The sequence below is a fragment of the Hakea prostrata genome, chromosome 2 (genome assembly GCF_041222555.1).
Source record: "Hakea prostrata isolate BN-2017 chromosome 2, UWA_Hpros_2, whole genome shotgun sequence".
NCBI lineage: Eukaryota > Viridiplantae > Streptophyta > Magnoliopsida > Proteales > Proteaceae > Hakea > Hakea prostrata.
In genome coordinates this window covers 70,206,761-70,232,079 of record NC_142601.1, presented here as the reverse complement: position 1 = coordinate 70,232,079, position 25,319 = coordinate 70,206,761, and the positions used below count along the sequence as shown (strand labels likewise).

Genomic DNA, 25,319 nt, shown 5'->3' with positions numbered 1-25,319 from the left:
TTTTTATGGGACTTTGGTCTTTTTAATCAACCCTATGTACATAACAACCCTCCCAACACGTCATAGGATATCCTGATGACATGATACACATGTTTACAAGGAATTTGAATGCAAATCCTAAGCTAAACCCTCGGCGGACTTTGTCATAGTTTCTTCTTAGCCAATCAGGCCGGTCACCTTGGAGTCTTGGTCCAATATTTGCAACTTGCCAGCTCCTCTTGAAAAGCTACTTTGGAAAAAGCAGCCAGTCTACCTAAAACTCCATTGACTGATGACTCGAGAAAAATGACTACTGCGCGCATCGCTCCCTTCTAGCTTACACCCATTCCATTCCTGAATTCTTCTACGTATTAATTATTGCTCTGTCGTCGTTTGCATTTTTCTTGATCCTTGTGTAGTTGCAGGATAATCTGTCAATAAGAAATTAAACGAATAAATTGGTTCACTGCTACTTTGCATCGGACATGGCAAGGATCAGTGGTGGCGTAGTACTGCGGAGAGGCTTCATCATCGTGCCATTACTAATCTCTCTGCTGTTGATCGGAGCATGCCTCGGTAACGACAACTGCCCAACAGCCAAGTGTAGCCACCATGGCCCTGAGATCCGCTTTCCGTTTAGAGTCATTAAGGGAGATCATGAGCAGCCGAAACATTGTGGTTACCCTGGTTTCGAGTTGTACTGCAACGGTAGCCGCACTGTGCTATACCTTCCATCGTCGGTCATCGTCATCATCATTTTCAGGGCTTATCTTTGTACGATCCATATCTTACCGTTCTCAGACTCTGTCCATCTATAACTCCGACAATTGTTTTGCTGCCCTCTTCTTCGATCTCAATACTTACCTAGTCCCGTTCCAATATTGTGAAGTAAACAAAAACTCATTGATATATTTTCAATATTCACATGGGGGAACTGATTTCATGCTCTTTGATTGTTCACTACAAAATGATGCAGAAGCTAAAGTTTCCATCCCTTGCATGAGCAACCCTGGGCATTATTATTCGCTCGTCGACTCTAAAACCCTTCTAGGTGAAATTCGCCCTTCTTGCTCCTTGGTGAAGACGGTCAGTGTCCCTTATCAATACCGACATGGCTTACTCCATGGAAGTGTTTCAAGAATCACTTTGAACTGGGACTTGCCGGAATGCGACATCTGTCAATTTTCCGGGAAGCCATGTGGGTTCGTCAATGAAACTACTGGGGAATTAGGATGTTTTGACAAACCTGGTACCTCATCTCTCCCTCTCCATTTATCCACATTCTCTCTGTTTTTGGTAGTTAATATGGTTACAGATATGCATAGCTAGCTTGAGGATTCATATATTGAAAAGTTTCATGAAGAAAATCAGACAGGCCATGTAACTTGTAATTTCCAATTACAGAGGAGCGAGCACAGATTAGCAAAGGTACTAATTAAAATTTTGCAACTATTCATTCCATGCAGGTGCCCTGGTAAAGCATACAATCACAGGTGCTATATACTTTTTCACTGATCATCGATTAATGTGTTCGCATAAATGTTGATATAAAGATTGGTGTCCTACTGATTATTTTCTCAATATTGTAGGTGCGGGCATTGGCTTTTTTCTTGTTGTGGTACTAATGAGCATTAGCATCAAGGTTTATATGTCCAGAGAATTGGAAAGAAAGAAGGAAATGGAGAATCAACTTCAGGTGGAAAAGTTTTTGGAAGCCTACAACTATCAGAAGCCAACCAGGTACTCCTATTCAGACGTCAAAAGAATGACCCAACAGTTTAAGTGCAAATTAGGACAAGGAGCGAATGGAACCGTATTCAAAGGCAGTCTCCCTGCTAATGGGACTCTTGTTGCTGTGAAGATCCTTAAATCTTTGGGAGGTGATGGAGTGGAGTTCATTAACGAAGTGTGCACCATGGGACGGATTCACCACGTCAATGTGGTTCGCCTTTTGGGTTTTTGCTCCGAAGGGTTCAAGCGAGCTTTACTATATGAATTCATGCCAAATGAGTCGCTTGAGAAGTTCATTTTCTCTGAACATTCTAATGCTCCATCATTAGGTTGGTCGAAGCTTCAAAACATTGCAATCGGCATAGCCAGAGGAATTGAATATCTTCATCAAGGATGTGAACAACGCATCCTTCATTTTGATATTAAACCTCATAACATTTTGCTTGATGAAAACTTCAACCCCAAGATATCGGATTTCGGATTAGCAAAGTTATGTCTAAAGGAGCAAAGCATCGTTTCTATGACGGCGACTAGAGGGACAATGGGCTACATAGCACCTGAAGTATTCTCTAGAAACTTTGGAAATGCTTCTTACAAATCTGATGTCTATAGTTATGGAATGTTATTGCTAGAAATGGTTGGGGGAAGGAAGGCCACCGATTCTACTGTGGAGAATTCGAGTCAAGTGTTCTTACCGGAATGGATTTATAATCGTTTAGAAAAAGGGGAAGATTTTGGACGTGAGATGGCTGTCGAAGGAGATCCCGAGATTGCTAAGAAACTAGCAATGGTGGCTATATGGTGCATACAATGGTACGCAGTGGATCGTCCAACTATGAAAACTGTTGTTCAAATGCTAGGAGACGTGGGAACCTTAACAATGCCACCAAACCCATTCACTTCAACATCAGAACCAAAGGTTACCACGTGCTGCATTGAGAAGCAATATGAAACAGAGCTAGAAGTTATATTAGAAGAAGAGTGAGATGTCACATGCTAATAGTTTTGTAAATTTGGCATGGCAAGTATTTTATGAGATTGTTCCGTCTTATTAAGGTTAGTGGAGTAAAATAAGTATTAGCAATAATGAGAGATCAAAGCAACTTAATGTTGTTTTTCCTAGACACCAGAGTCATGGTGTTAAAAGTGTTTTACATTTTCTAGCCCTGATATGTTACTCCTATATTATATTTAAAAAAAAAAATTAAATTCCAAGCATGAGCACTAATTAGTCATGTTTATTTTTAAACCTTTTTTAGTTTAACGTAGTTCATCATTTGTTACTTTTTTTTTAGAGTCAAGACTATATCGTCAGCAGTTCATCATTTGTTACTTCTTTTCTTTAGAGCCAAGACTACATCTTCAGCAAACTACGTACACCGTGAAGCTCTATCTTAAATTTCTCTTGTGCATCGATTTATCATTGAAACGACATAAGAAATGGGCCTAAATTAAGCTAAACTCCTTACATTACTTTATCTGAAAACTCAAACAAAAGAGAAAACTAGCCAAAAGGTGATGATTGATAACTTGCAAACAAAAATCATGACAAGATGGATGATTTCTTTTGTCTTAGACCCTGGCATGGAGAAATCATCCATTGGTGATTTATGTTTTCATTATTACTTGCTATTTTATTTGGAAGGAGAGGAATAGCAAGCTATTTGAAGAAAAAAAAACCCCAGCCCAATGAGAGTCTTAAGAAACATCTCAGTTTGGATCGATGATCTAAACCTTAAACCATATGACATGGCTGAATATCCAAATACCATGACAAATGTAGAGGTTTCTAGACTGGATACTTGTTTTTGTAAAAGCGTTACTAACTTAAACTTGTGTTCAACTTTGCTATGTGCATCACTAAACAGCACAGGATGGAGTGTGGGAGTAATCTGGGAAGGCCAGTTAAAATACTTAAGCACAAGAGGATTAGGGAAGGGAGATATCAATGAAACACTCTTGGTTGGATTAAAGGATGGAATAGCCCAAGCACAAATCAACAACCTTAAAATGCAGGAAATATGGTGTAATGAAAAGGAATTAACGACCCCCCCCCCCTCCCCCCCCCTCTCCGCATTTCCGTTCCTTTCTTGTTCTTTCTCTCTCTCTTTTTCCTGTCTTTCTCTTTTTTTTTTTCCTTTCTTGTCTTTTTTTTTTTCTCTTCTGCTTCTTTTCTTTTTTTTTTCTTCTCCTTTCTTTTTTGCTCTCCTTTCTCTTCTCGTTCTCTCTCTTCTCTCCTCTTCTTTCCCCTTTTCCTCTCTTCTCTTTTTCCGCTGTTTTCTTTCCCTCTTTTCTGTTTTTTTCGTGGATAGCATTGCCCTTGTATCTACATTTTGAGGCATTTTTAACAATGTCAACATAGGCTCAACAACATGTGTTCAATAATGCCATCATAATGAGTATTTTTTAATTATTTTGTATTTAATCAATCACTTATTTAATCGAATACAAATAATACATCTATTTCATAAGAACATTTTATACAAATGAAGATCTAAAGTATATATTGATGCTTACACATTCTTAAATCACCTCCATTTAGGGTTCCAATAGCTATACAAAATCCCAAAAATCAACATGAACATATTATCACACACCCTGTTCCAATCAAATTTCCCTAAGACTGTAAACTCGTTCCCCAATACACCGTCGTTCAACTTTGATAGAGCCAAATTTAGGGTGGGACTCTTAATTCAGCATAAGTTTGTCCAATTTCCTCCTCTTTGCTTCGGACTACTAGGAGAATAATTTTCTCGTGACCCAACTATTACTTCGACTGTAACTCTAGCATACAAGGTCCAGCTCCCCCTTGGCGGTTGTGGCTCGATGGAATTAGCTTGTTGCACCAACTTTAATTAAACCGTTAATCAATAACACATCTTTGATCGGTTAAAGACATTTTAACAACCTCTCCTGCAAAATAAAACACAAAAGCACCTCCAACCACTTAATCAAATGGCTTCTTAATAAAGGGAACTAAAGCTGGCCAGAACTTGCAAAACCAAAACAACTCATATATTCTTTACCTTGTCTATACATGCGTGAAATAAGATAAAGCCTTCTCAATGTCCATGGTTTTGCTTTATGAAATTGCCACGACGGTGCAATCTCTAATGGCCTATCATTTGAGAATCAATTCCTGCCCGATTTTTATACCCAATCGCCGGTCGATATTTCCTCAATTTTATATATATTTTTAATATAGCTTAACGAAGAGGTTAACAAAGGGATAAGAAAAACAGAATATACAACTAATTGTGCTTAATCTAATTCTTGAAAGCTTCAGCACGGGAAAGGGGAAAAAATTGATCTTGAAACCTTAGTATCGTGTGTTATATTCCCGCTATTGATCTTGAAACCTTTCAATGGTGATCTTGAAACCTTTCCAATTAGAGATGTAGAGATCCGGTGAGAAGAGAATCCGCTCCTTTGAAAAACCCTCTTGTCAAATCCTAGATAGAAACCTAATTAACGCTTAAACTTTCGCAAAAAAAATAATTATAATAAATAAAAAGAACCCATCTTTCAGTGATAGTTGTAAACCCTAACATCATCAAATTGGAGACAAATCGCGTTGTAGAATACTGAGAGAGTTGTCTAACCTTTTTGCTGGTGGAGACTCACTCTATCATGTTATTTTTTCAGCCATTCATCTTGAAGCCTTCCAATGGTGATCTTGAAACCATTTTACAAATTAGAGATATAGAGATCTGGTGAGAAGAGAGTCTGTTCCTCTAAAATATCATGGATTGAGTTTTTTCAATCCTTAGGGATCAGACATTTCTCGTTAACTTGGATCAATCTCACGGCCTCATTGAAGAAAACCACTAAGATGAAATAATTGCTACGATCTCCATCTTTGTTTTCAGTTACTTTCTTTTATAAAAGTACTATAAAGGTATTAGAAGAAACCTATTTTGTGGGAAGAATTTCATTTAAATTTTCTATATTGAATTTAAGCGGAAGTGTATTTTTTGTTTTTTGGTAAGTAATGGAAAATATTCTCTTCAATATTTTGGGATGAAAAGCGTATTCCATCGTTTCAATGTACATTTACTTTTTTATTAAAATAATCATGATATACTTCTATAGTAAGAATAAATATGTTTACTACAATTTTTAACCGCAGTTCTATTTATGTGGCTAAAAGAAATTGTTCTGCAATTACAAATCTGCAATTATTATATAAAATATATTACTACATTTGAAAATGCATATTATTTTGGTAGTTAAAAGTAGATGTTGTTACACTTTTAATTCCGCAACATTAAGTTCCACATATTGCTATAATTTTTAGTTGTAGTTTTGTTTATGTAGTTACAAGGTTTTTTTTATTATTACAATTTTAAATGTTGTAGTTTAAAATGTCTTAAATTACTACAATACATCCGTAGTTATATTTGTATGTTAGAGGGAATATATTCTGCGTTTTGAATACCGTAGGAAAAAGTAGTATATATTACTATAAATTTTAGTTACACTTTTAAAACTACATTTATAAATGTATTTGTTACTCCAGTTCTTACATAGTGTAACAATACCTGTTTTATATTACTACCCATGGAAAACTGTAGTTAGAAGAGACTTGCTGAGAATAACTGTTTTATGCCCTTTTTGTTGTAGTGTGCTGAGAGAGCAAAGTGTTCTTCACACTGTGGAGATATCCAAAACATCACTTGCTGAGAGAGCAAACTGCTCTTTACACTGTGGAGACATCCCCAACATCACCTACCTATTTTGTGGGATGTGCGTGCTCATTAGCTCTTTAATTTTCGTATGTTATTGGAATTCTTGAAGCTAATTAAGCTCTTTTTTGTCTGAATTAATAGAATAAAGAAAAAATGTTTGAGCAAGAGAGCAAGCAAAACGAGGATGGGGGAAATTACTAAATCATGTTATATTCAACTTGAGAGTTACGTAGTTAGTCTCTTATTTATTTATAAACAAAATTACAAGCCAAGGAAATTTGGACTCTTTTAAGTCAGTACCGTATTAAGAGTACAGAACACTAATCAGTAATTACACGAGAGAAAGGAAACAAAAGAAGCAGAGACAAATAGTTTTCACATTAAAAACCCACAATTGTGACAACTATCACATCAATAGGCACATTTAACAATTTGCTGGCTTGTAATTCTGTCTGATCCCTTCTTTAACGTTGGGTTGCCGATAATATATAAGTATATAACCGTTAATTATTGGAGGAAGTTGTGGTTTTTTGTATAAGCCCATAAATATATGATAACTGTCTTAAGTAGCCTGTCTAACTATTGTGGGGCTACAAAAAGTCACACATAGACCTTACAAGTAAAGGACACCACCGGAGTGTGGTCTAGTGGTCTCTAGCTCACTCTCAATTGATTTGGTTGTTCTCATGTCTTAGGTTCGAATTCCCTCTCCTCTAATTATTGTATTGGGTGGTTGTGTGCTCTTTAACTTAAGAATAATGCTTGCATACCCTATACGCAAGGTTGTCACTCTAGCGTTAGTCACGACTAAAGTAATTACAAAAAATAGTTATCACATAATTGTGAACACTTTGGTAATACATCACCAATGACTTATTCAGTATGATGTGGGGTGGGAATCAAACTTCCTTCTATATCATGATTTGGTTTACACCGTTTCAGAAAAGAAAGAGACATGAATAGACTTGAGTCACTTGACTTACACTAATAATAGTTCACACGACATACACAAGATTGTCGCTATGGCCGACACCGACAGTCAGTCATGCGTAGACTAATATAGTAATATGGAAGAAGCAGCAGTACTCATCATGGACTACTACTTTGTAAATAATGAAAATGACTTGACCTGTTCGATCACTATCATTATCATTATGATGGCCGAATCTGTTGGAGTTTGAATATGCTGCTATACATAAGACAGTCTCTTTTTTTTTAGATCCATACGAGACCCCCCGGCCGCCTCCCCGCCCCCGGCCGCCCCCGCGCCCCCCCCTGCCCCTCTCTCCCTCCCCTGGCGGCTTTTTTGTTTGGCCGTTTTCCTCCTTCTCTTCGTGCTTCTCCCTCCTGCTTTCCTCCCGGCGCGTCTCATGTCATTGTTTATTTTTTAAGTAATTTATCATTTGGACAGATTTGATCCAACTAAATCAGATCATGTTAGATTGATCAATTGCCAGATCTTTTCGAAAAGTCAGTTTGAAAAACCCAATCCATATAAAACACTTATGGCCTTGTTGGACGGTCAAGACACTTAACTTGAATGTAATTCTCATCTGGACGGACCTCTTTAGGTCTCCTAGAAAAATCAATTTAGAAAAACAATCCGTATAAAACACCCTTGTGTTACCATTTTTCTTATAGAATGTCGTGTTCAGAGTTATTTTTTGTGACAAAACAAAAGAAAATTATCTTCATCACTCATGCAATGAGTCATGGCGGTTTAAAGAAGAAGAAACACCTTTTTAGTCTGGGTTGGGTTAATAGCATAAAGAAGAAACCTTCAGTGATTAGAGTTCAAAGACCAATACGTACAGCGTACCTACTCTTCCTTTCTTTTTTTTTTGCCTATTACTTATTCCCTACTCTTCTTTTCTTCCTTTTAGCCTTTTTTTTCTTCTCGCCGAAAGCCTATCCCCTACTCTACTTTTTTTCTTTTTCAAAGTTTACTCTTCTTTTCTTCTTTTTTGCCAAAGTTTACTTTTCTTTTCTTCTTTTCTTCTTTTTACCAAAAGCTTATCCCTTACTCTTCTTTTCTTTTTTTTTTTTTTTTTTTTTTGGCCAAAAGCGTGTCCCTACTTTTCTTTTTTTTTTTTTTTTTGCCAAAACTTACTTTTCTTTTCTTCTTTTTTGCCAAAAGCTTATTCCCTAGTCTTCTTTTCTTTTTTTTTTGGCCAAAGCTTACTCTTTTTTTCTTTTTTTTTGCCAAAAGCGTGTCCCTACTCTTCTTTTTTTTCTTTTTTGCTGAAAGCTTGTCCCCTATTCTTCTTGTTTTTTGTGAAAGCTTACTCTTTTTTTCTTCTTTTTTGCCAAAAGTGTGTCCCTAATCTTTTTTTTTTTTTTTGTTGGCTGCCCTATTTCTTTTTTTGGAGCATCTTTTTCTTCTTTTTTGCCAAAAGTGTGTCCCTACTCTTCTTTTTTTTTCTTTTTTGTTGAAAGCTTGTCCCATATTCTTCTTTTCTTCTTTTTTGCGGAAAACTCGTCCCTACTTAGGGGTGTCAATTTTCAACCCAAACCATTAAAACCGGCCCGAACCGGCCCGAACCGATTGTTAATGGGTCGTAATTGGGCTGAGCGTCCTTAGCCCGAACGGTTTCAGGCTGGCCCGACCCAACCCGTGTGCGGCCCCGTCAGCCCGTTAGTCTTTTACATAAATAAAATTAAAATATTAAATGTAATTATTTTTTTTAGGTATTGTTCAAATGTAATTAATGATCCATGAATTTCGGTGTTTGAGACGTTGAAACTTGAGTTTGAGTAGTTGAGAGTTGAGTGTTAACACGTTTGAGGTTTAAGTTTTAATTTTTTAAATTTCAAATTTCATTTAGTTTTATTATTTTAAAATTTAAAAGTCTTAATTGATAACTCTTAAGTCTTAATCTTAATCGTTAATTTTTTAATTTTTAAATTTCATTTAGTTTTATTATTTTAAAATTTAAAAAGCTTTACTCTGCCGCTGAGTATTCAATAACGTTAGCCATTCGATTCAGTGGGGGCGCGCGCGTCCGTTTTTCAGCTGGGTGAGCCAATAGCGAATAATATCTTAATTTATAACTCTTAACTCTTAAGTCTTAATCTTAATCGTTAACGCTGTTTCACCGTTTACACATGATAGAAAAATCTAAATTCTTTATTTTTTGAGAGGTGGAGGGTGGTTTGGATCAAGCTAATGCCATCACTTATCGTTGAATCTACTTGGAGTCTTCATCATCTATCCTTTGTAGTTTTGTGTGTGAGAAACTAAGATTTGGAGTTGAGGAAAAAATAAAAATAAATTTAAATATTGATTTTTAATTTAGTCCAAACCATTAGCCAAACCGAATCCAAACCATTAGGCCAAACCGTTAGTCAACCCGAACCCAAACCACACCAAACCGAAACCGCACCGAAACCATTATCTTTTAAATGGGCTGGTTTGGATGGGGTTTTTCAGCCCGAAACCGCTCCAAACTGCACCGTTGACACCCCTATCCCTACTAGTTAGGGATTGGTAGATTTGAGCTTGCAAAGGGAAATAGCCAGGCCTGAAATAATAATGGAAAAGTCGTTCTCTAATACTCTTTAGATTTATGCAGTTGATCTCATTTAATTGGGATGAGACTATATTATATTATTGTTCAATGAATCGTGAATATGATTTAAACGGCATTACCACCTACAGGATGTTAAAATTACTCTTTCCTTCCATGTTTTTTGAGGAATCCTATGGATAAGAAAAGCGAAATCTTAACAAGCACTCAATATATATGCACCCAGTTCTCTATAACAAGTTAACAACTATTACCCTTCCTTCCTTCCTTCACTGTTCCCTTTTTGTTACACTTTCTCCTTCGATATTTAGGGTTTCATTCTCATTTGCTTCCTCGGTGTTCGAAATCTTAAATTCAGAGATTAAGATTTGGTTTAATTTATCAATGAATTAATGTTGTTTGCCATTTCCAAATATTTTAAGTTCTGAACCATGCAATTTTTCTGCTTTCTATATAAGACCTTATTATTCTATAAATGTGGTAGCATTTTTTTTTTTTTAAAACTCAGTTTTCTGTTGGTCCGTTAACGTGCAGTTTCACTAATCTCTTGGTTTTTTGGGGTAAAAGCTTTGATTAATTCATAAGCGTCAATTACCGTGGTTTTTTGTAATTTGGTTAAATAACCGTTGACCGATTTAAAATATGAATCCTTGAAAAATTGGAAATGATTTTGGCTCCTCCTCCTTTGATCATCGCTACTTCTGAAATTGCCGAGAAGCGAGTTACCTCTAACACCGATTCAGATTTGGGAAAGATTTATAAAATGTATTTCAAACTATCATCCTCTTCATCGATTCATGATGTTGCAGGCGAAGTCTTTTGCCTGCAATTGATCCAACTCAGAACACAACTCCTCTGAGTTCTCTGTTCTTAGGAGCGCCTCAATCTTGGTTCAAAATGAATTGGTTTGAGTCGCCTGAACCGTTTGAGTTAGGTGGAAAAACCGGAACTGTTCACTTAAGTTTTTTTAAATTGCCCATGTTGATATTGTGTGGTCAGGATTTAAAATTTATTTACTCCTTTCCATCCAGCCGTTTGCTACTTGGAGCAATACCACGTAAGCACTGCCCCCAAGCAAAATCCCCCACTTATACCCAATCACATTGTGAGACGCATTTGGAGGCACCAAAACCTATCTTCCATTATGAACCAAAGTGTTAAATTCTTCATGCATGGCCAGACTCCAATGTAAAGAACGGGTTGCATATCATCTTCACGACATGCACAACGACTCATCTTATTTTTAAGCTTTAGAGTACCTGTTTTAGAACGGGTTGTCATAGAGTGTACATTGGTAGAAACAGATGGAAGTGGAGTCAAATAGGATGCTGATATGGTATATCCAAACCAGTTCTTAAGATTGAACTATGCGCACGAGTCACGAGAAGCAGAAGCCTTATTAATAGCATTTTGATCCAAGGTTGATTATCAGTAAGGGTGTAATGGATAACTGAAATCTGCTTCCGAATTCGTATCCGAATCCGTCCGATTATTAATAGGATGCTGATATGGTATATCCATTTCTTACCGATTATTATTCAGATAAAATTATTCAATTAAATTACTTATTTATATTTATTTTCTTGTTTTTATAAATTTTTTACTTGATATGTGACTATTTTTCTAGATTTTCTACTAATATAGCTACCAAATTGCTAAATTCTTAAATTTAAAACCTAGGCCTCACAAATAAAAAGGTAAAGATGTAAATAGGTAGTCGTAGTCGAAAACTTGTATTCATACTCATTTAGAAGAATTTACTTAAGAAAATAACTATCCGATTATCATCCGAATCCGAATGAATCCATCTGAAAACGATAAGATTTATCCGAATCCGTTCGAATATAAAAAAATATGGATATAGTATTACCACTATCTGATCCGTTTACACCCTTAATTACCGGTTGAAGCATCAGCAGGTCCACTAACCAAATGACGAACTTCATGAAAGATAGATGGCTCAGGTCCATCCGAAAGAGTTAACCCATTGCAACCAGTCTCTGGAAAGCCCACAGGCCCATCGCTAGTATTAAGATCTAAAGATCCACACTACGGGTTTAAATGAGCATTACAAGCAGCAGTGGTACTAAATTCTTGCAATTATCAATTCATGCAGGTGCCCTGGTAAAGCATACAACCACAGGTGATATATACTTTCTCACAGTTCATCGATTTGTTCGCATAAGTGTCGATATAAAGATTATTGGTGTCCTAGTGATTACGTACTCAATATTATTGTAGGTGTGGGCATTGGTTTTTTTCTTGTTCTGGTACTAATGTGCATCAGCATCAAGGTCTATTGGTCCAAAGAACTGGAGAGAAAGAAGGAAATGAAGAATCAACTTCAGGTAGAAGAGATTTTGGAAGTGTACAATTGTGTTTAGTTACACAATTTCCTTGGCTTGTAAGGAATCATGTTTCCAATTATTGTTTTTAAAAATCCGTCTGGTTGGAAAATGATTCGAAATCCTCAATAGTCCAAGAAATCGGGTACTATATATTTTAGTGTAAATTAGATAACTCTATAGAGAACACCTCAATGGGTAGTTAATTTCCGTACTCTTTGTCCTCAGTTCTGCGAGAAGTGTGAGACTGTCGTTTGACTCTGAAACTTCATCTTCTTCAATCCCTTTGCTAGAAGCTTTGAAAAAAATTGTGTCAGAAGTCTTGTTTAAGCTATCTCCTGCACAAAGATGACGCAGGGGCGGACCCACTAAGGGGCCGAGGGGGCCATGGCCCCCCGGATTTTTAAATATTTTTAATAATTTCCTTCTTATGTCACTTTTTGTATTAATTTTCTTCATTTTTTCAGTTTTTTTCTCTTCTCACATGTGGAATGTCACTATTTGGCCCCCCTCAATTTTGAGAATAATTTTTAAAGGTAAAATAATGGGTATAATTGTCATCCCTAGTTAAAAACTAACTCCTCAATCCCTATTTATTCTCCCCTCTTTTCTCTCTCACATATTTTCTTCCTATTAATTCTCTTCTCTTTCTATAATCGTGGATTAAAGAAAATTTTTGAAAAAGAAATTTCACTAGAAATTCAAAATGTCATTCCTAATTAGAAACTAACTCTTCAATCCCTATTTATTCTCTCATTTCTTTCCTCTCTTCTCTTTCTTCCTATTTATTCTCTTCCGTTTATTTTTTCCTATTTATTCTTTTTCAACTTTCTATAAGCGTGGTTAAGGAAAATTTGGGGAAAAAATCTTCTTCACAATTAGGTACTTTTTCTCTTTCTCAATTTATATATTGTTTATATTTTTTTCATTTTTTTGTTTTTCTTTATTAGATTTTATATATATTTTTTTATTTCTTTTGTTATTTTTGTTATTTGATTCTATATTGTAAATAAATGTCTACAGCTAATAAGGTAAACTAACTACCATTAGTTTGCATCTCTTACCAAAAAAAAAAAAAGTTTGCATCTGACTTTTTAGGGTTGGAAGTCATGTGTTTTTTTTTTTGTATTGATACTTTAATTTACCTACATCTTGTTGGAAAAAAAATATCATTATCAATAATTTACATATTTTTGTCAAATATGTGTGGGCCCCACAAAATATGTGGGCATATTCTTTAATATAATAAAATAATTCATAGGTGGAAGTCCCAATGGGTCTTATAAGGGCCTACACAATATGTGGCGAAAAAGCGTTTGTTCTTCTCCAATCTAGACTTTCGTTCTTCGCCCTCCCTCAATATTCAATCCTGGGTCCGCCACTGGTGCAAGAACACACTGTTTCAACAACTTCCGCAGCTTATTTGACCTCTGGATTAACCTATATCTCTATCTTCAGACGACGAACACTTTTCTGCAAAACAGAGATGATCAAGGATTAAGTCCTGGCCTCAATGATTGATATATTCCTGTTTATCCTTAATTTCTCATGTTACCAGGTTTTGTTTACAACTTCCGTCAAGTAATCAGCAACCTTTATTACTATGATTCAAAAAACTTATTCTACGGTAATCATGTTTCTTTAGTTATTATTCATTTCATAATATTATTTTTCCTAAAGAAAGAAATTTTCCTAGCACATCTGCTGATTTTTTCTCTCTCTCTGCATGTTTATCGGTTGTCAGACACTCCTGACGGCAAGCACTATGGTATGATTATCCAGAAACATTTCCTACTACAAGAGCCGTTCTTATTAATTTAACTAAAGGGTGATGAAGTGCTCATGTTAATGTATCCGGTTTTCCACTTGCAGTATATATCATTTTTGGAGCAAGGGAGGTCATTGGCATTTTATGTATTTCTGCATTTTTGTTCCACAAATTTAGAAGAAGACATTTATGGATGGATACTACCGTTGAAGAATTCTTATCTACTTACAACAATCAAATCCCAACAAGGTACTCTTACTCACAAATCAAGAAGATGACTAACAATTTTAAAGAAAAATTAGGGGAAGGAGGCTTTGGCTCAGTGTTCAAGAGGAAAGCTCATCAGTGGAGGTCTAGTCGCAGTGAAGATATATGCTTGGAAAATCCAAAGCAAATGGACAAGACTTCATGAATGAAGTTGCCACCATTGGAAGGATTCATCATGTCAATATTGTCCGACCTATTGGGTTCTGCTCTAAAGGACTCAAAAGAGGTCTTATCTATGAATTCATGTCCAATGGGTCTCTAAATAAGTATATATATTCCCAAGAAGGTGAAGACAATCTGTTAAGCTGGGAAAAGATCTACGAGATTGCATTGGGAATAGCTCGTGGGATTGAATATTTGCATCGAGGTTATGACATGCAAATTCTTCATTTTGACATTAAACCTCATAACATTCTATTAGATGCCAATTTTCAACCTAAAATTGCAGATTTTGGGCTCGCAAAATTCTATCCAACAAATGACAACACAGTGCGAGTGACCACTGTGAGAGGAACCATAGGGTACATTGCCCCATAACTATATAACCGTAACATTGGAGGCGTATCATACAAATCCGATGTTTATAGTTTTGGAATGATGTTGATGGAAATGGCAGGCAGAAGGAAAAATTTTAATGCATCTGCGGAGAAGTCAAGCCAGATTTACTTCCATTCATGGGTTTACAATAGGCTTGAACAAGGGGAAGACATGGAATTGAGATACAACACAGAGGATGAGAAGCACATAGCCAAGAAGTTGATCATAGTAGCATTATGGTGCATTCAGCTAAAGCTTGTGGATCGTCCTTCCATGACAAGAGTTATGGAGATGCTAGAAGGAAGTAATGAACTTTTAGAAATGCCACCCAAGCCTTTTATTAGCCCATGAACAATCAGTTCCCAATGAAGCTGAAGCAATAATAAGCATGAATACAATTGAAATCACACTCACTGCTAGAACATGATCAATCTTTGTGTATCATAAATACATTTTTTTGGTGAAATTAGTCTTTGTTATATGAGGTATTTGAAATGTGTTATGATGTATGATGTGGAGTTTTTGTTCCCATTGTTCCTACTAGCTCTTTAAATTTTATATATATTATATAATTATTCCACATTGCACACTTAACAACTTCCCCTTGGCTTGTCATTACGTGTTGTCACTTCTTGAACATTGGGTTGCCGCAATATAAATAGCCACTTGATTATCGCAGAAAATAGGACACTTAATATAAGCCCTTAAATATCTGATAACCATTTTAAGTGGAGTTCGGATTCCCTTCCCTTCAACGGAGAGGTATGTTCATCCCTCATACTTCTTTATCATGTAATAAGGGTGAGGTCCACGTGAGACCCATCTAGGTTCCTACGTTTAATTCATTTTGTCAATACTTAGAAATGAGTTCCACCTTATGTGTGTGGTGGAGAAGCATGAGGGAAGCACGTCGCTCTATCCTGATAGATAAAGGATTGAGGCTAATGTTTATAGTCTTGGAAAAAGAAGGTAGAAGAAAAATTTTGAAAGCATATGTAGAGAAGACAAACTAGAATTACTTCCTTTCATGGGTTTACAAGAGGCTTGAACAAGAGGAAGACATGCAATTGAGATACAACACAGAGGATGAGATCATGAGAAGGTCATAGCTAGGAAGTTGATCGTAGTGACAATGTGGTGCATTTAGCTAAGCCTTTGAATTGTCCTTTCATGACAAAAATTATGGAGAGATGCTAGAAGGAAGTCATAAACTTTAAGAACAATCAATCCATTTCCAAAAGAAGTTGATCTAGTAATAAATTAGCCTTTGTTGTATATGGTATCTAAAATGTGTTACATGTGTGAAGCCTAATTTTGGTTCTCTTTTAACTCTTGGACATTCTTATGTTGTTAGAATTCTTGAAGGCGTTTTATATTTGGATTAATAGAATAAAGAAGTGTTGGATATGTATCATATAATAACTTGCCCGTTAGGTTGCTAGAATCAGGCTTGCTGAGTAGAAATGCCAAGATTTTACACGGGTCAATTGAAAATTGATGAACCCCTAAAGTATTCATAATTTCTGTTTGAATTGGAATTCCCCCTTTACAATTGGACTCTCACAAAAATAGGTTATGAATTTTTGTTTGAAAAATTTTCAAACCAATTCAAACTATTCCAAGCGTGTTGGAATCTTTTTTTTTAAAATTAAATTATTTCAGAAATTTAAAAGGTGGTTGTGTTGGAAGTAGCTAGAAATCACATTCATGCTAATCCAAATGATTGAGATAAATATTCTAATTTTTTTTTATAAAAAAAAATATATTAAGGACTATCCATCAATCCAATGGTCAAACAGGATCATTAGTTTAAAACAGTTTGATAAATGAGGATACTCAAAATATCTTCCTTGGAAGAAGAAAAAAACAAAAGATTAAAAAAGGATCATAGACCAACGGTATCATCATGAATTTGTCAAACAGAAATTTTACATTGGTCTTCATCATATTGAATTTCAGATTTAGATTCGATCACGTATATTCTTATGACATGCCGTTATATATTTTAAAATTATTTATTTATTTAACAACTTTTTTATATCTTGGCTATGAGTCAGCTGTCACTTAAATCCGTGAAAAATTAGAAACGCTAGTGGCCTGAAAATTACAGTTTGGGGTCTTAAGATAACATTACTATCACTTCTCTACTCGATATAAAAGAATTTGAATGTGTATCCATGATTCCATGGTGCTTCCAACTCTTACATAATTACATAAATAAGCCTGGAAAAGGGTGTCTTAAAGCCAACCCAAAAGCAACGCAAGAGGGAAAAGTCACACACGATCAGGGAGAAGGTTAGCTTTGGAGGAAGAGCCTTGTGTCTCTTCTTTGCTATTACTGGACATGGAAGAATCAATCCATGGCCCATTCGTCGATATGCTATTTCGCGTGTGACTTTCTTGAGAACCACTTGAATATAGTGTTTGACTGTCCATTGAAAGCTTTTCGAAGGCCTTAAACCTCAGATCCTCAGTCATGGAGCTGCGCTTTACAAGAGGTGCTTTAACTGCAGTTTTGCCTTCAAGCATGCTCACCGCTGCAGACATTGGAGGCCTAAGAGAAGGGGATGGGTTGGTGCACAGAAGAGCTAATTCCAACATCCTCAAAGCTTCTTCTCTAGGGTAGTTTGACCCAAGGACTGGATCAACAAGTTCTAGGAGACTTCCCTGCTCTTGTAAAACATAAGCCTGTAACCCAATTGGAAAGGGAGGGTAAAGGGGACAAAAAACAAAGCAAACAGTTCAAAATGGTCAATGATTTTGTTCACAGAAATGATAAACATCCTTCCCTATATTTCCAATTAAAAAAAAAAGTTTGCTCAGGTTGGTTACCCAATCAAGAAGGTAAACAAAATCCTCTCTGGGCCTATAATTTGTATTGCTCGTCCCACTGACAATCTCTAGCACAACAACTCCAAAACTGTAAACGTCTGCTTTGTCCGTCAAGTAACCCCTCATTGCATATTCAGGGGCCATGTATCCTCTGCAAAATTAGAAGTTCATGGTAATGATATATTTAGTATCATAACATAAAGTAAATTAATGGCTAGTGTAACACTAAAAATTACGTCACTGCAACATTAGCAAATCAAACTGTCAACATGGAAAATGAAAAGTCGAATAAGAGTTACCAGTTAGACTTGGATGTCATAAAATCAACAATATCTGATCAATGAATTCCGAATCCTCATTAAGTTTTAAGTGAAATCAAGTCAAGTTAAATAAAACAGTATGAGAATGGCAGGAATTTTTTCCAACCATTATTACCAAAGGAAATTGTGTCAACAAAAAAACATGCTACTAATTTTATTTCTAATTTACCTTTTTTTGGAGAAAATATCAAATTAATATTAGGTTCTACTGTTCTAGGCACCAACTGTTTTGAATTACTTTGCCTCAATACAACATTCAAACCGGATACCCCAATAGAAAGTAGTTCGTGATTCCTTTCAATTTCATTTTATAACCAAAATTTTCAATTTTATTTCACCGCCAACACAAACAATGCCTGAATGACTATTGAACTGTAGAAACTTAAAACAATCATCGTATCATCAGCGATACTCACGGCAAATATATAGTAATATTCAACCATAACATTGCACGATTGTTCACACTAAACTATTCAAAATAAAGTTAAACTTTAAAATTTTGAAGGAAAGGAGATATATTTCCAATGTCTTGTTTACATGCACCGAAAATAACTACATATGATAAATAAATCTTTTAATAGATACTGATAAGTAAACTCAGACAAGATGCACCTCAGTGTAAACTGTAAACAAAGAACATGAAACATAAAAAGAGCTAAGAAAACACTAGTTTCATAAACTTGAGGTTTAACTAGAAACTTCGACAAAAGAACCTTTCGAGATGGCTACTTCATACAACATCCATCCCATCCCTGTTGGCTTCTGGGAATTTAATACTCTCAGCTGACCCTCCCTCTCTTGCATTCCTTTAGTCTGCTTCATGAATGCTGATTCTAAAATATTGAATAGATCACATATATAGAAGCAAAAAGAACTTAAAAAAACACTTACATGGTTCCAGCTATTCGGGTGCTGATATGGGTGTTCTCCTCTTCATCAAGTTTAGCCAAACCAAAGTCTGAAATCTTAGCATTAAGGTCCCTATCAAGCAATACATTAGTTGCCTTTATGTCTCTATGGACAATTTTCAGCCTTGATTCTTCATGAAGATAAGTTAAACCTTGTGCTATCCCCAAGCAAATATTATGCCTTGTTGGCCAGTCTAAGTTCATTCTTTGATCTTCACGACCTAGATGTGTACCACACAATGTATCATAATTCAACCATAAATTCTAGTATAACTAGAAGAGTTAGTTGATAGCATTCACTTAATAACAAAAAGCAACCATTATATTGAATAGCGGAGTATTGAATTTACCAAATAGTGCACGCGCTAGGCTATTATTTTCCAGATACTCATAAACCAATAAAAGCTGGTTTCCTTCAATACAACATCCATAAAGCGTCACGAGGTTTGGGTGTTGTAAAGCAGAGATCATGCCTATTTCATTTAGAAATTCACGGTTCCCTTGCTTAGACTTAGATGAGAGCTGCTTGACTGCAATAACGGTCCCATCTGAAAGTGTACCCTAAAATGAAACAAATAAAAATTAAATCACCATTTCCCAGATAAAACAACATGGAAACTGAGACAGAAAGGTTTTCAGTCTCCTTTTCTTTCCCCCTTCCCTTAAAACTTTTAATTCATGTCCCTCACACTGTCCTGCTGTAACATTTTACTTTTCCCCTTTTCCTATGGAAGACTGAAGTCAAAAGGAATAAAAGCCTGAAAGCTCAACCCACAAAATACTCAGATTGATGGTGATAAATGTGAAGGATGAGAGGAAGATACGAATCCATGCTTACCTTATAAACAGGCCCAAACCCACCTTCACCTATCTTATTTGCAGCATCAAAATTCGCAGTTGCAGCTTTAATCTGTCTCAAACTGAAGTGACCTGTTTGTAGCTCTAGACCCATGAAATATCTGTACATTAGTGATGGTCCACACATACACAATCCAAACAATGACACGCGTGCAGACATGGGACATATCGGCATTGTGCATAAATACTGTTTTTTTGTAAACACAAAGCATGTGCACTCATGTGAATCCGTTATATGAAGGTACAGTACATGGGTGATACATGGAAACAATAATTGAAACAACACGTAAATGATCTACATATGAAGTAAAGGAGAGAGGAGGATAAATTCAAACCAAACACTTCAATTTGGCCAAATTTTATATGGCATGTGCTCAACACCTTGCTTTTTGCTCTATCACTGTGAGAATGTATCCTCAGTGGCTTGAAGATAGCTTGTCCACACTCTTTTGAGCCACATGGGGGCACTGATCCCTTCCAACCAAGTTTTGAATAGGTAGTACTCCCCATTGATTAGACATAATTTGGGATCCAATTTCAAAGATGTGATCCACCATTGTTAGATTTAAGCATTTTAACTCTTTTACCAAGGTTGAGTCTTCAACCATTTTTCCAAGCTTTCTTTTTGATAGGCCCCAGGAGCAGGCCACGTGAAGGGAAGAAAGGTTGGGAGGTTACCATGTTTCGGTAGGGATAAATAGGGGGTAAAACATGAGGAGAGGCGTTGGTTAATTTGTGAGAGTTCGGGCAGCCTTTGGCTGAGGGGCATCATGTTGCTGTAGGACTGGCACCATTGTAACCAGATTATCTTTCTTATTTTGCTTGTCCTTTCATATTTTAAGTGATCGTTAAGAGATTGCTATCACTTTTCTCCAGGTTGGAATGTATGTTGGGACTAAAGTTAACAAATGCCAAAAACATACAGATAAAATGGAGATAATAGGGCAGTGAAGAGAATGTTCTTTTAACTGGACTTAATGATATTTTTAGTTATTTAAAGATTTGTTTCTTATGTTCCCAACAAATTCAGAACAGTGGAATTTGGACAGGATTGAGAAAGTAACTGGCAATTTCAGTACAGATTCAGTTCTCTAAAGGAAATTTTGATTTGGAATTTTTCCATCTTTATATCTAAACCTTATTGAATTAGGTTATGCTTAATTGCTTACTATTATGCTTTCCATCATCAACAATTAAAAAAGTCAACTTTTTATAGAAAACTTTTACTACAGATGAGCAGCTATTTAACATTTATTTGCACAAAATTATGATTAATATTTGTTCTCTGGTCTTTAAATATGAATCCAAGTCTTCAACTATTAGTAAAAAATACTAAGCACATCTCAACATGTGATTTTCTTGTGGTGCAATGGCGCAATAAATGATTTCAAGGAAGTTGTAACTCCAAACATTAACAGACCAACGATGTAAGACCTTCCCCCTTGAATCATTTATATTCATTCATTTGTTTGCACAATAAAAAGGGGTGGAAAAAAATTAACAGGCAGGGATTCCCAAGAAATTCTTTGATTTCTTCCGGAAGCAGATGAATAATCATCTGCTTCTCACGTTTCATGAATAGCCGGGACATTGAGGAACATCCAAGAAGGCATTTCAGGAATCGGATTGATTCTATCTTTGTTCGTTCCATTTGAAGAAAGGGAAAGCCTGACGGAGCAATGTCACGTGGAGGAAGAAGGCCCACGGGTAGTAAACTTCTTTTCCCGGAGAAGAAGCAATAACGGTATATGGGGAATAAGCATCGGCTAACTCTGTGCCAGCAGCCGTGGTAATACAGAGGATGCAAGTGTTATCCGAAATGATTGGAAGAGTAAAAAAAAAAAAAAAAAAAAGAGAAGGGGTCGACTGCTCTTCATTAGAATATACATATATAATTCTAGTAAGAGCTTGTTCATCGGAAGAGAATATTGAAATTCAGTTGGAAAAAAATTTCCTATTATCTAGATCCCTTTTCCTTTCTAAATAGGAGGGGGAATAGGAAAGGAAAGGGTTTTGTGGAAAATTGAAAATGTAGGTTCCATGATAAACACAATAACATTTCTTTTTTCATTTCCCTCCCTTTCCACAAAGTCCCACCTAAAAGTATAGGACTTTTAAAACAGACAAGGTGCAAAAAGTTGGTGCCACATCAGTAATAAAAAAAAGAAAAATTAAGGAAGCTTGTCTACTCATTTTCCCATCCCAGTGAACCAAACAAACCATGTTTTGGGATTTCATTGGAAACAGTGTACTTTTCTCACCCTTTTTATCCACCTCATTTTATTCCCTCAAACAAATGTATCCTTATGCCTTTCATGATTACCTGTTTAGATCCATTACATAAATTACTCTTTATCAACCTCTCAACATTGTTCTCAAACACCTTAATGGATTACCCTGTGCTGTTTTCACCCAAAACCTACTCCAAAATGAAATACTTTGGTTTCCTAAGTTGACTAAAACCCTATATTTTCCTATTTTATTTCTCTTGTTGGTCACCTAACCTCCTCTCTAACCAACATCTAACATCTTCAATTTTCCACCGTAATTAACCCCCTTGGTTTCTATTAAAGATGGCTTATTCATATGAACTAGCACACAACAAATTCTATGAAAGCTGTAACAAAACATTGTGCTACAACATAAGTTTTAGTTCCAGCTGCCTCACCTTTGTCATCGAGATTCTTCCCTCTCAAGCAACCTTTCACCCAAAGAATTGCTAAAACCATTGCTATGAAAATGCATGAAGCAGCAACAATACCAACAATAACTCCAACAGATAGTCCAGTTTTTAGGTCATAATCTGCACAATGAAGCAAGTTACAGTACCAGATAAGGAGTGAGAAGAATAGGAGAAAGAAAAAGTGGGCAGATGACTTACTTGGCATCACTGAAACAGCGGATATAAGGGGTCCATATACTCCTCTATCAGGAATTGCAGTAGTTCCTTTACCTGACCAGTAGAGGTGGATCTCCAAGGTACTTCCATTGACAATAACATCATTAAATACCTTAATGACGCTCTTACCAACCCCTTTAGCTTCCTCTGCAATATTAAAATCCTTCAAACGGACTTCTCCCTAAAAGAATTTGAAATAATGTTAAGGAAGTTGTGTCAATCAAAGAATAATCATAAATATTCTTCAGGAAGTAGATGGAAAACTTGTTTGAACTACAAGATAATTATTTGAAAGAAAAAAAGAAAAAAGTGAACCAGATATATTTTCCTGATTAAGTGGGGAAAATGCAGTGGTATGATAAATAGAGTATCAATTATGACAATCTGCTAGCCACTCACTTGGATCGATACATCAAATACGCGCCTACCAAGGCTGCTGTATGTCTGATTCTCTGTAAACATTATTTCAGCAAAGTGGAGCTGCACTGTATAGTTACCACTTCTTAAGCAGAGGCCATAATATCTTAGAGAGATAGGAGCAGCACGAGCAGTCATATATATGGAAGGATCAGTCACATTAAGCACTGTTATGTTTGTGGTCAAGTACTGAGGATCTTCCCTACCCAAGAAGACTCCCATAGTGCTAGAAGCCCATCTATCAGTATGATAAAAGTTTGATGCACCATCCACCCTGGGGGTCAAATCTTCTTCATACTCCTTCCCACCAAAATTCGCCAATGGACCTCCACAATTGATGAACAATGAATGGTCTGCACATGTAATTGGCATCAAGGACATGTATCTATAATGATCACTTCTCAAGACCGCTCATAAAATCCTAATGAAGACTATAATGTTTTAATATGTCAGAGTGAAGAGATTCTACAATTACATTTTTGTTTCCCAGAGCAGGGGAGTTCCTTCCTCAAGCACCAAGCAACTCTGCAGTAAGTGTGCATAGATGAAATCACTTCCTTCATATGTTTCATCAAATGAGAAAAATAAACTTTCCACGACAATAAACTTACGAGTTGTCTTCTGAAGATGAATAACTGGCAATTGTTTTCCTATTACAAAACAAGCAAACCAGTTTCATAACAGAAATAATAAAACCATCAATTATTTAATAAATCCAAAGGAAATAATATAAGGAACTGAATGTACAGAGTAGTTTGTTGTGCACAGCTAGATTCTGAGGCATATCCACTAAAGTTGTTGTAGGATATATCACTGCAAGACAAAACAGTATCATGTCATGGTATTTGAGTTCTCAATGAAAAAGATAATAAGCCAAAAGACATGAAGTGGTTGGCACAAATATCTCAAGTCTGAAATTCATCAAAAAGGTAAGTCACTTGCTGGTTAAAAGATTCTAGGAACCATGACACAGTGCTTTTAATGAGTAGAAACACTCACGCTTTAATATTCTGTCTTTTAAATAACCAACTTGGTACTTCTCCAGTCAGCAAATTGTTACTGAGAAACCTATATCATAAACAATAGAACAATAGAATGCATACCATGAGACTAGAGAAATTTATCATTGATAATTTAAGACTAAGAATTGACAAGTAAAATGATTTTCTGGCCTGTCCTGTGCAATAGAGATCTATGACAGTGCAAGGGAGAAAGTGCAAAGTGTGAATCATAGTAAACAACAAATAACGGGATAAGACAACCAAACAATTGGTGCAATTAGGTGTGAGTCATAAGTAACCACAAATAATGGGATAAAGCTTTTTTTTATCGCTCGTTGTCACGTATGAATAATTAAAATAAAAATAGTCAAAAATTAAAAGGAAAATAAAGCAATTTACATACAAGTATTGCAGATTTGCTGAACTCTGAAAATCTGGAATTTGACCAGTCAAACTGTTGAAGCTCAAGTCTCTACAGTGGGCAGAAAACAAACTCCCATCAGAACATAACTAGGAAAGATTGTTTTCAGAGTACAATTTGGTGGGTTTGTGATCATTTCTAACCAACTGGGTCAAATTTCAAAATTCAAGTACATGAATATGTTCACTTAATATCCCTCCAGATATACATGTTGAGATAATTGAGCAATAGAAATACTGTTAGTAGTGAAACCGCCTTTGGTTACCAACTCTGCAGCTAATGTAACCGTATAATCATCAGATTCATCAAGCATTGGTATAATGTGAAAATTTTGAAGAAACCATATGTTTTGACAATCACAAGATTAAGTTTATTAGCCACATGGTAATACAAAGGTAAGGAAAACTAAATCAATGAAATAGGAAATGAAGAAAACAGCAGTGAATCAGATGAGCTTGTCGAAGGATAATTGAAGTATATGCAACACTCTAATCTTGGCTGGGGAATTAGTACACCAAATGTAGAATTAACTATGTCAAAAGCTACCATGGCTGACCAGGAACTCTTCAAGTACTCCTCTAAGGAATGAAGGAGCAGATCTTTTCACTGCTAAAAGATTAGACAAGTCCAAGTTGAATGAAACTTTAAAAAACTGGTTACTTTAGTGCACCTATCATGCATGTGTTTACTACAGATATTAAGGATTCTAACCTTTGGTGTAGGCTTTTCTCCAATGATACATTTTTCAGGAAGAAACAAGAGTAGGGATGAATGATAAGTTAAAATAATGGATATAAACTTATGAATAAAAAGATTTTTGG

General features: G+C 35.8%; 2 protein-coding genes and 1 pseudogene across 2 annotated transcripts in view; 2 read left to right on the top strand and 1 right to left on the bottom strand.

Annotated features, from left to right (window-relative positions):
- Window positions 1-194: 194 nt before the first annotated feature.
- Window positions 195-2,920, top strand: LOC149026179 (rust resistance kinase Lr10-like). Its single transcript, XM_089146425.1, has 3 exons — window positions 195-1,228; window positions 1,446-1,472; window positions 1,569-2,920. Exons 1-3 carry the CDS (start codon window positions 592-594, stop codon window positions 2,693-2,695), a joined length of 1,791 nt encoding a protein of 596 aa, XP_089002551.1. The 5' UTR covers window positions 195-591; the 3' UTR covers window positions 2,696-2,920.
- A 7,669-nt stretch (window positions 2,921-10,589) lies between these two features.
- On the top strand, window positions 10,590-15,269 carry LOC149026178 (rust resistance kinase Lr10 pseudogene; annotated as a pseudogene).
- A 1,644-nt stretch (window positions 15,270-16,913) lies between these two features.
- The window catches only part of LOC149026177 (putative LRR receptor-like serine/threonine-protein kinase At1g53440), a 28,964-nt gene continuing 20,558 nt past the window's right edge, over window positions 16,914-25,319 (bottom strand). The window contains exons 12-24 of the mRNA XM_089146429.1: window positions 24,481-24,549; window positions 24,076-24,144; window positions 23,824-23,889; window positions 23,688-23,726; window positions 23,552-23,601; window positions 23,059-23,429; window positions 22,642-22,840; window positions 22,429-22,563; window positions 19,741-19,844; window positions 19,253-19,463; window positions 18,886-19,123; window positions 17,675-17,825; window positions 16,914-17,530 (exon numbers count right to left, since the gene is read on the bottom strand). Coding sequence (XP_089002555.1) covers window positions 17,117-17,530; window positions 17,675-17,825; window positions 18,886-19,123; window positions 19,253-19,463; window positions 19,741-19,844; window positions 22,429-22,563; window positions 22,642-22,840; window positions 23,059-23,429; window positions 23,552-23,601; window positions 23,688-23,726; window positions 23,824-23,889; window positions 24,076-24,144; window positions 24,481-24,549 — 2,116 coding nt within the window. The 3' untranslated portion in view covers window positions 16,914-17,116. The remainder of the gene's footprint in view (window positions 17,531-17,674; window positions 17,826-18,885; window positions 19,124-19,252; window positions 19,464-19,740; window positions 19,845-22,428; window positions 22,564-22,641; window positions 22,841-23,058; window positions 23,430-23,551; window positions 23,602-23,687; window positions 23,727-23,823; window positions 23,890-24,075; window positions 24,145-24,480; window positions 24,550-25,319) is intronic.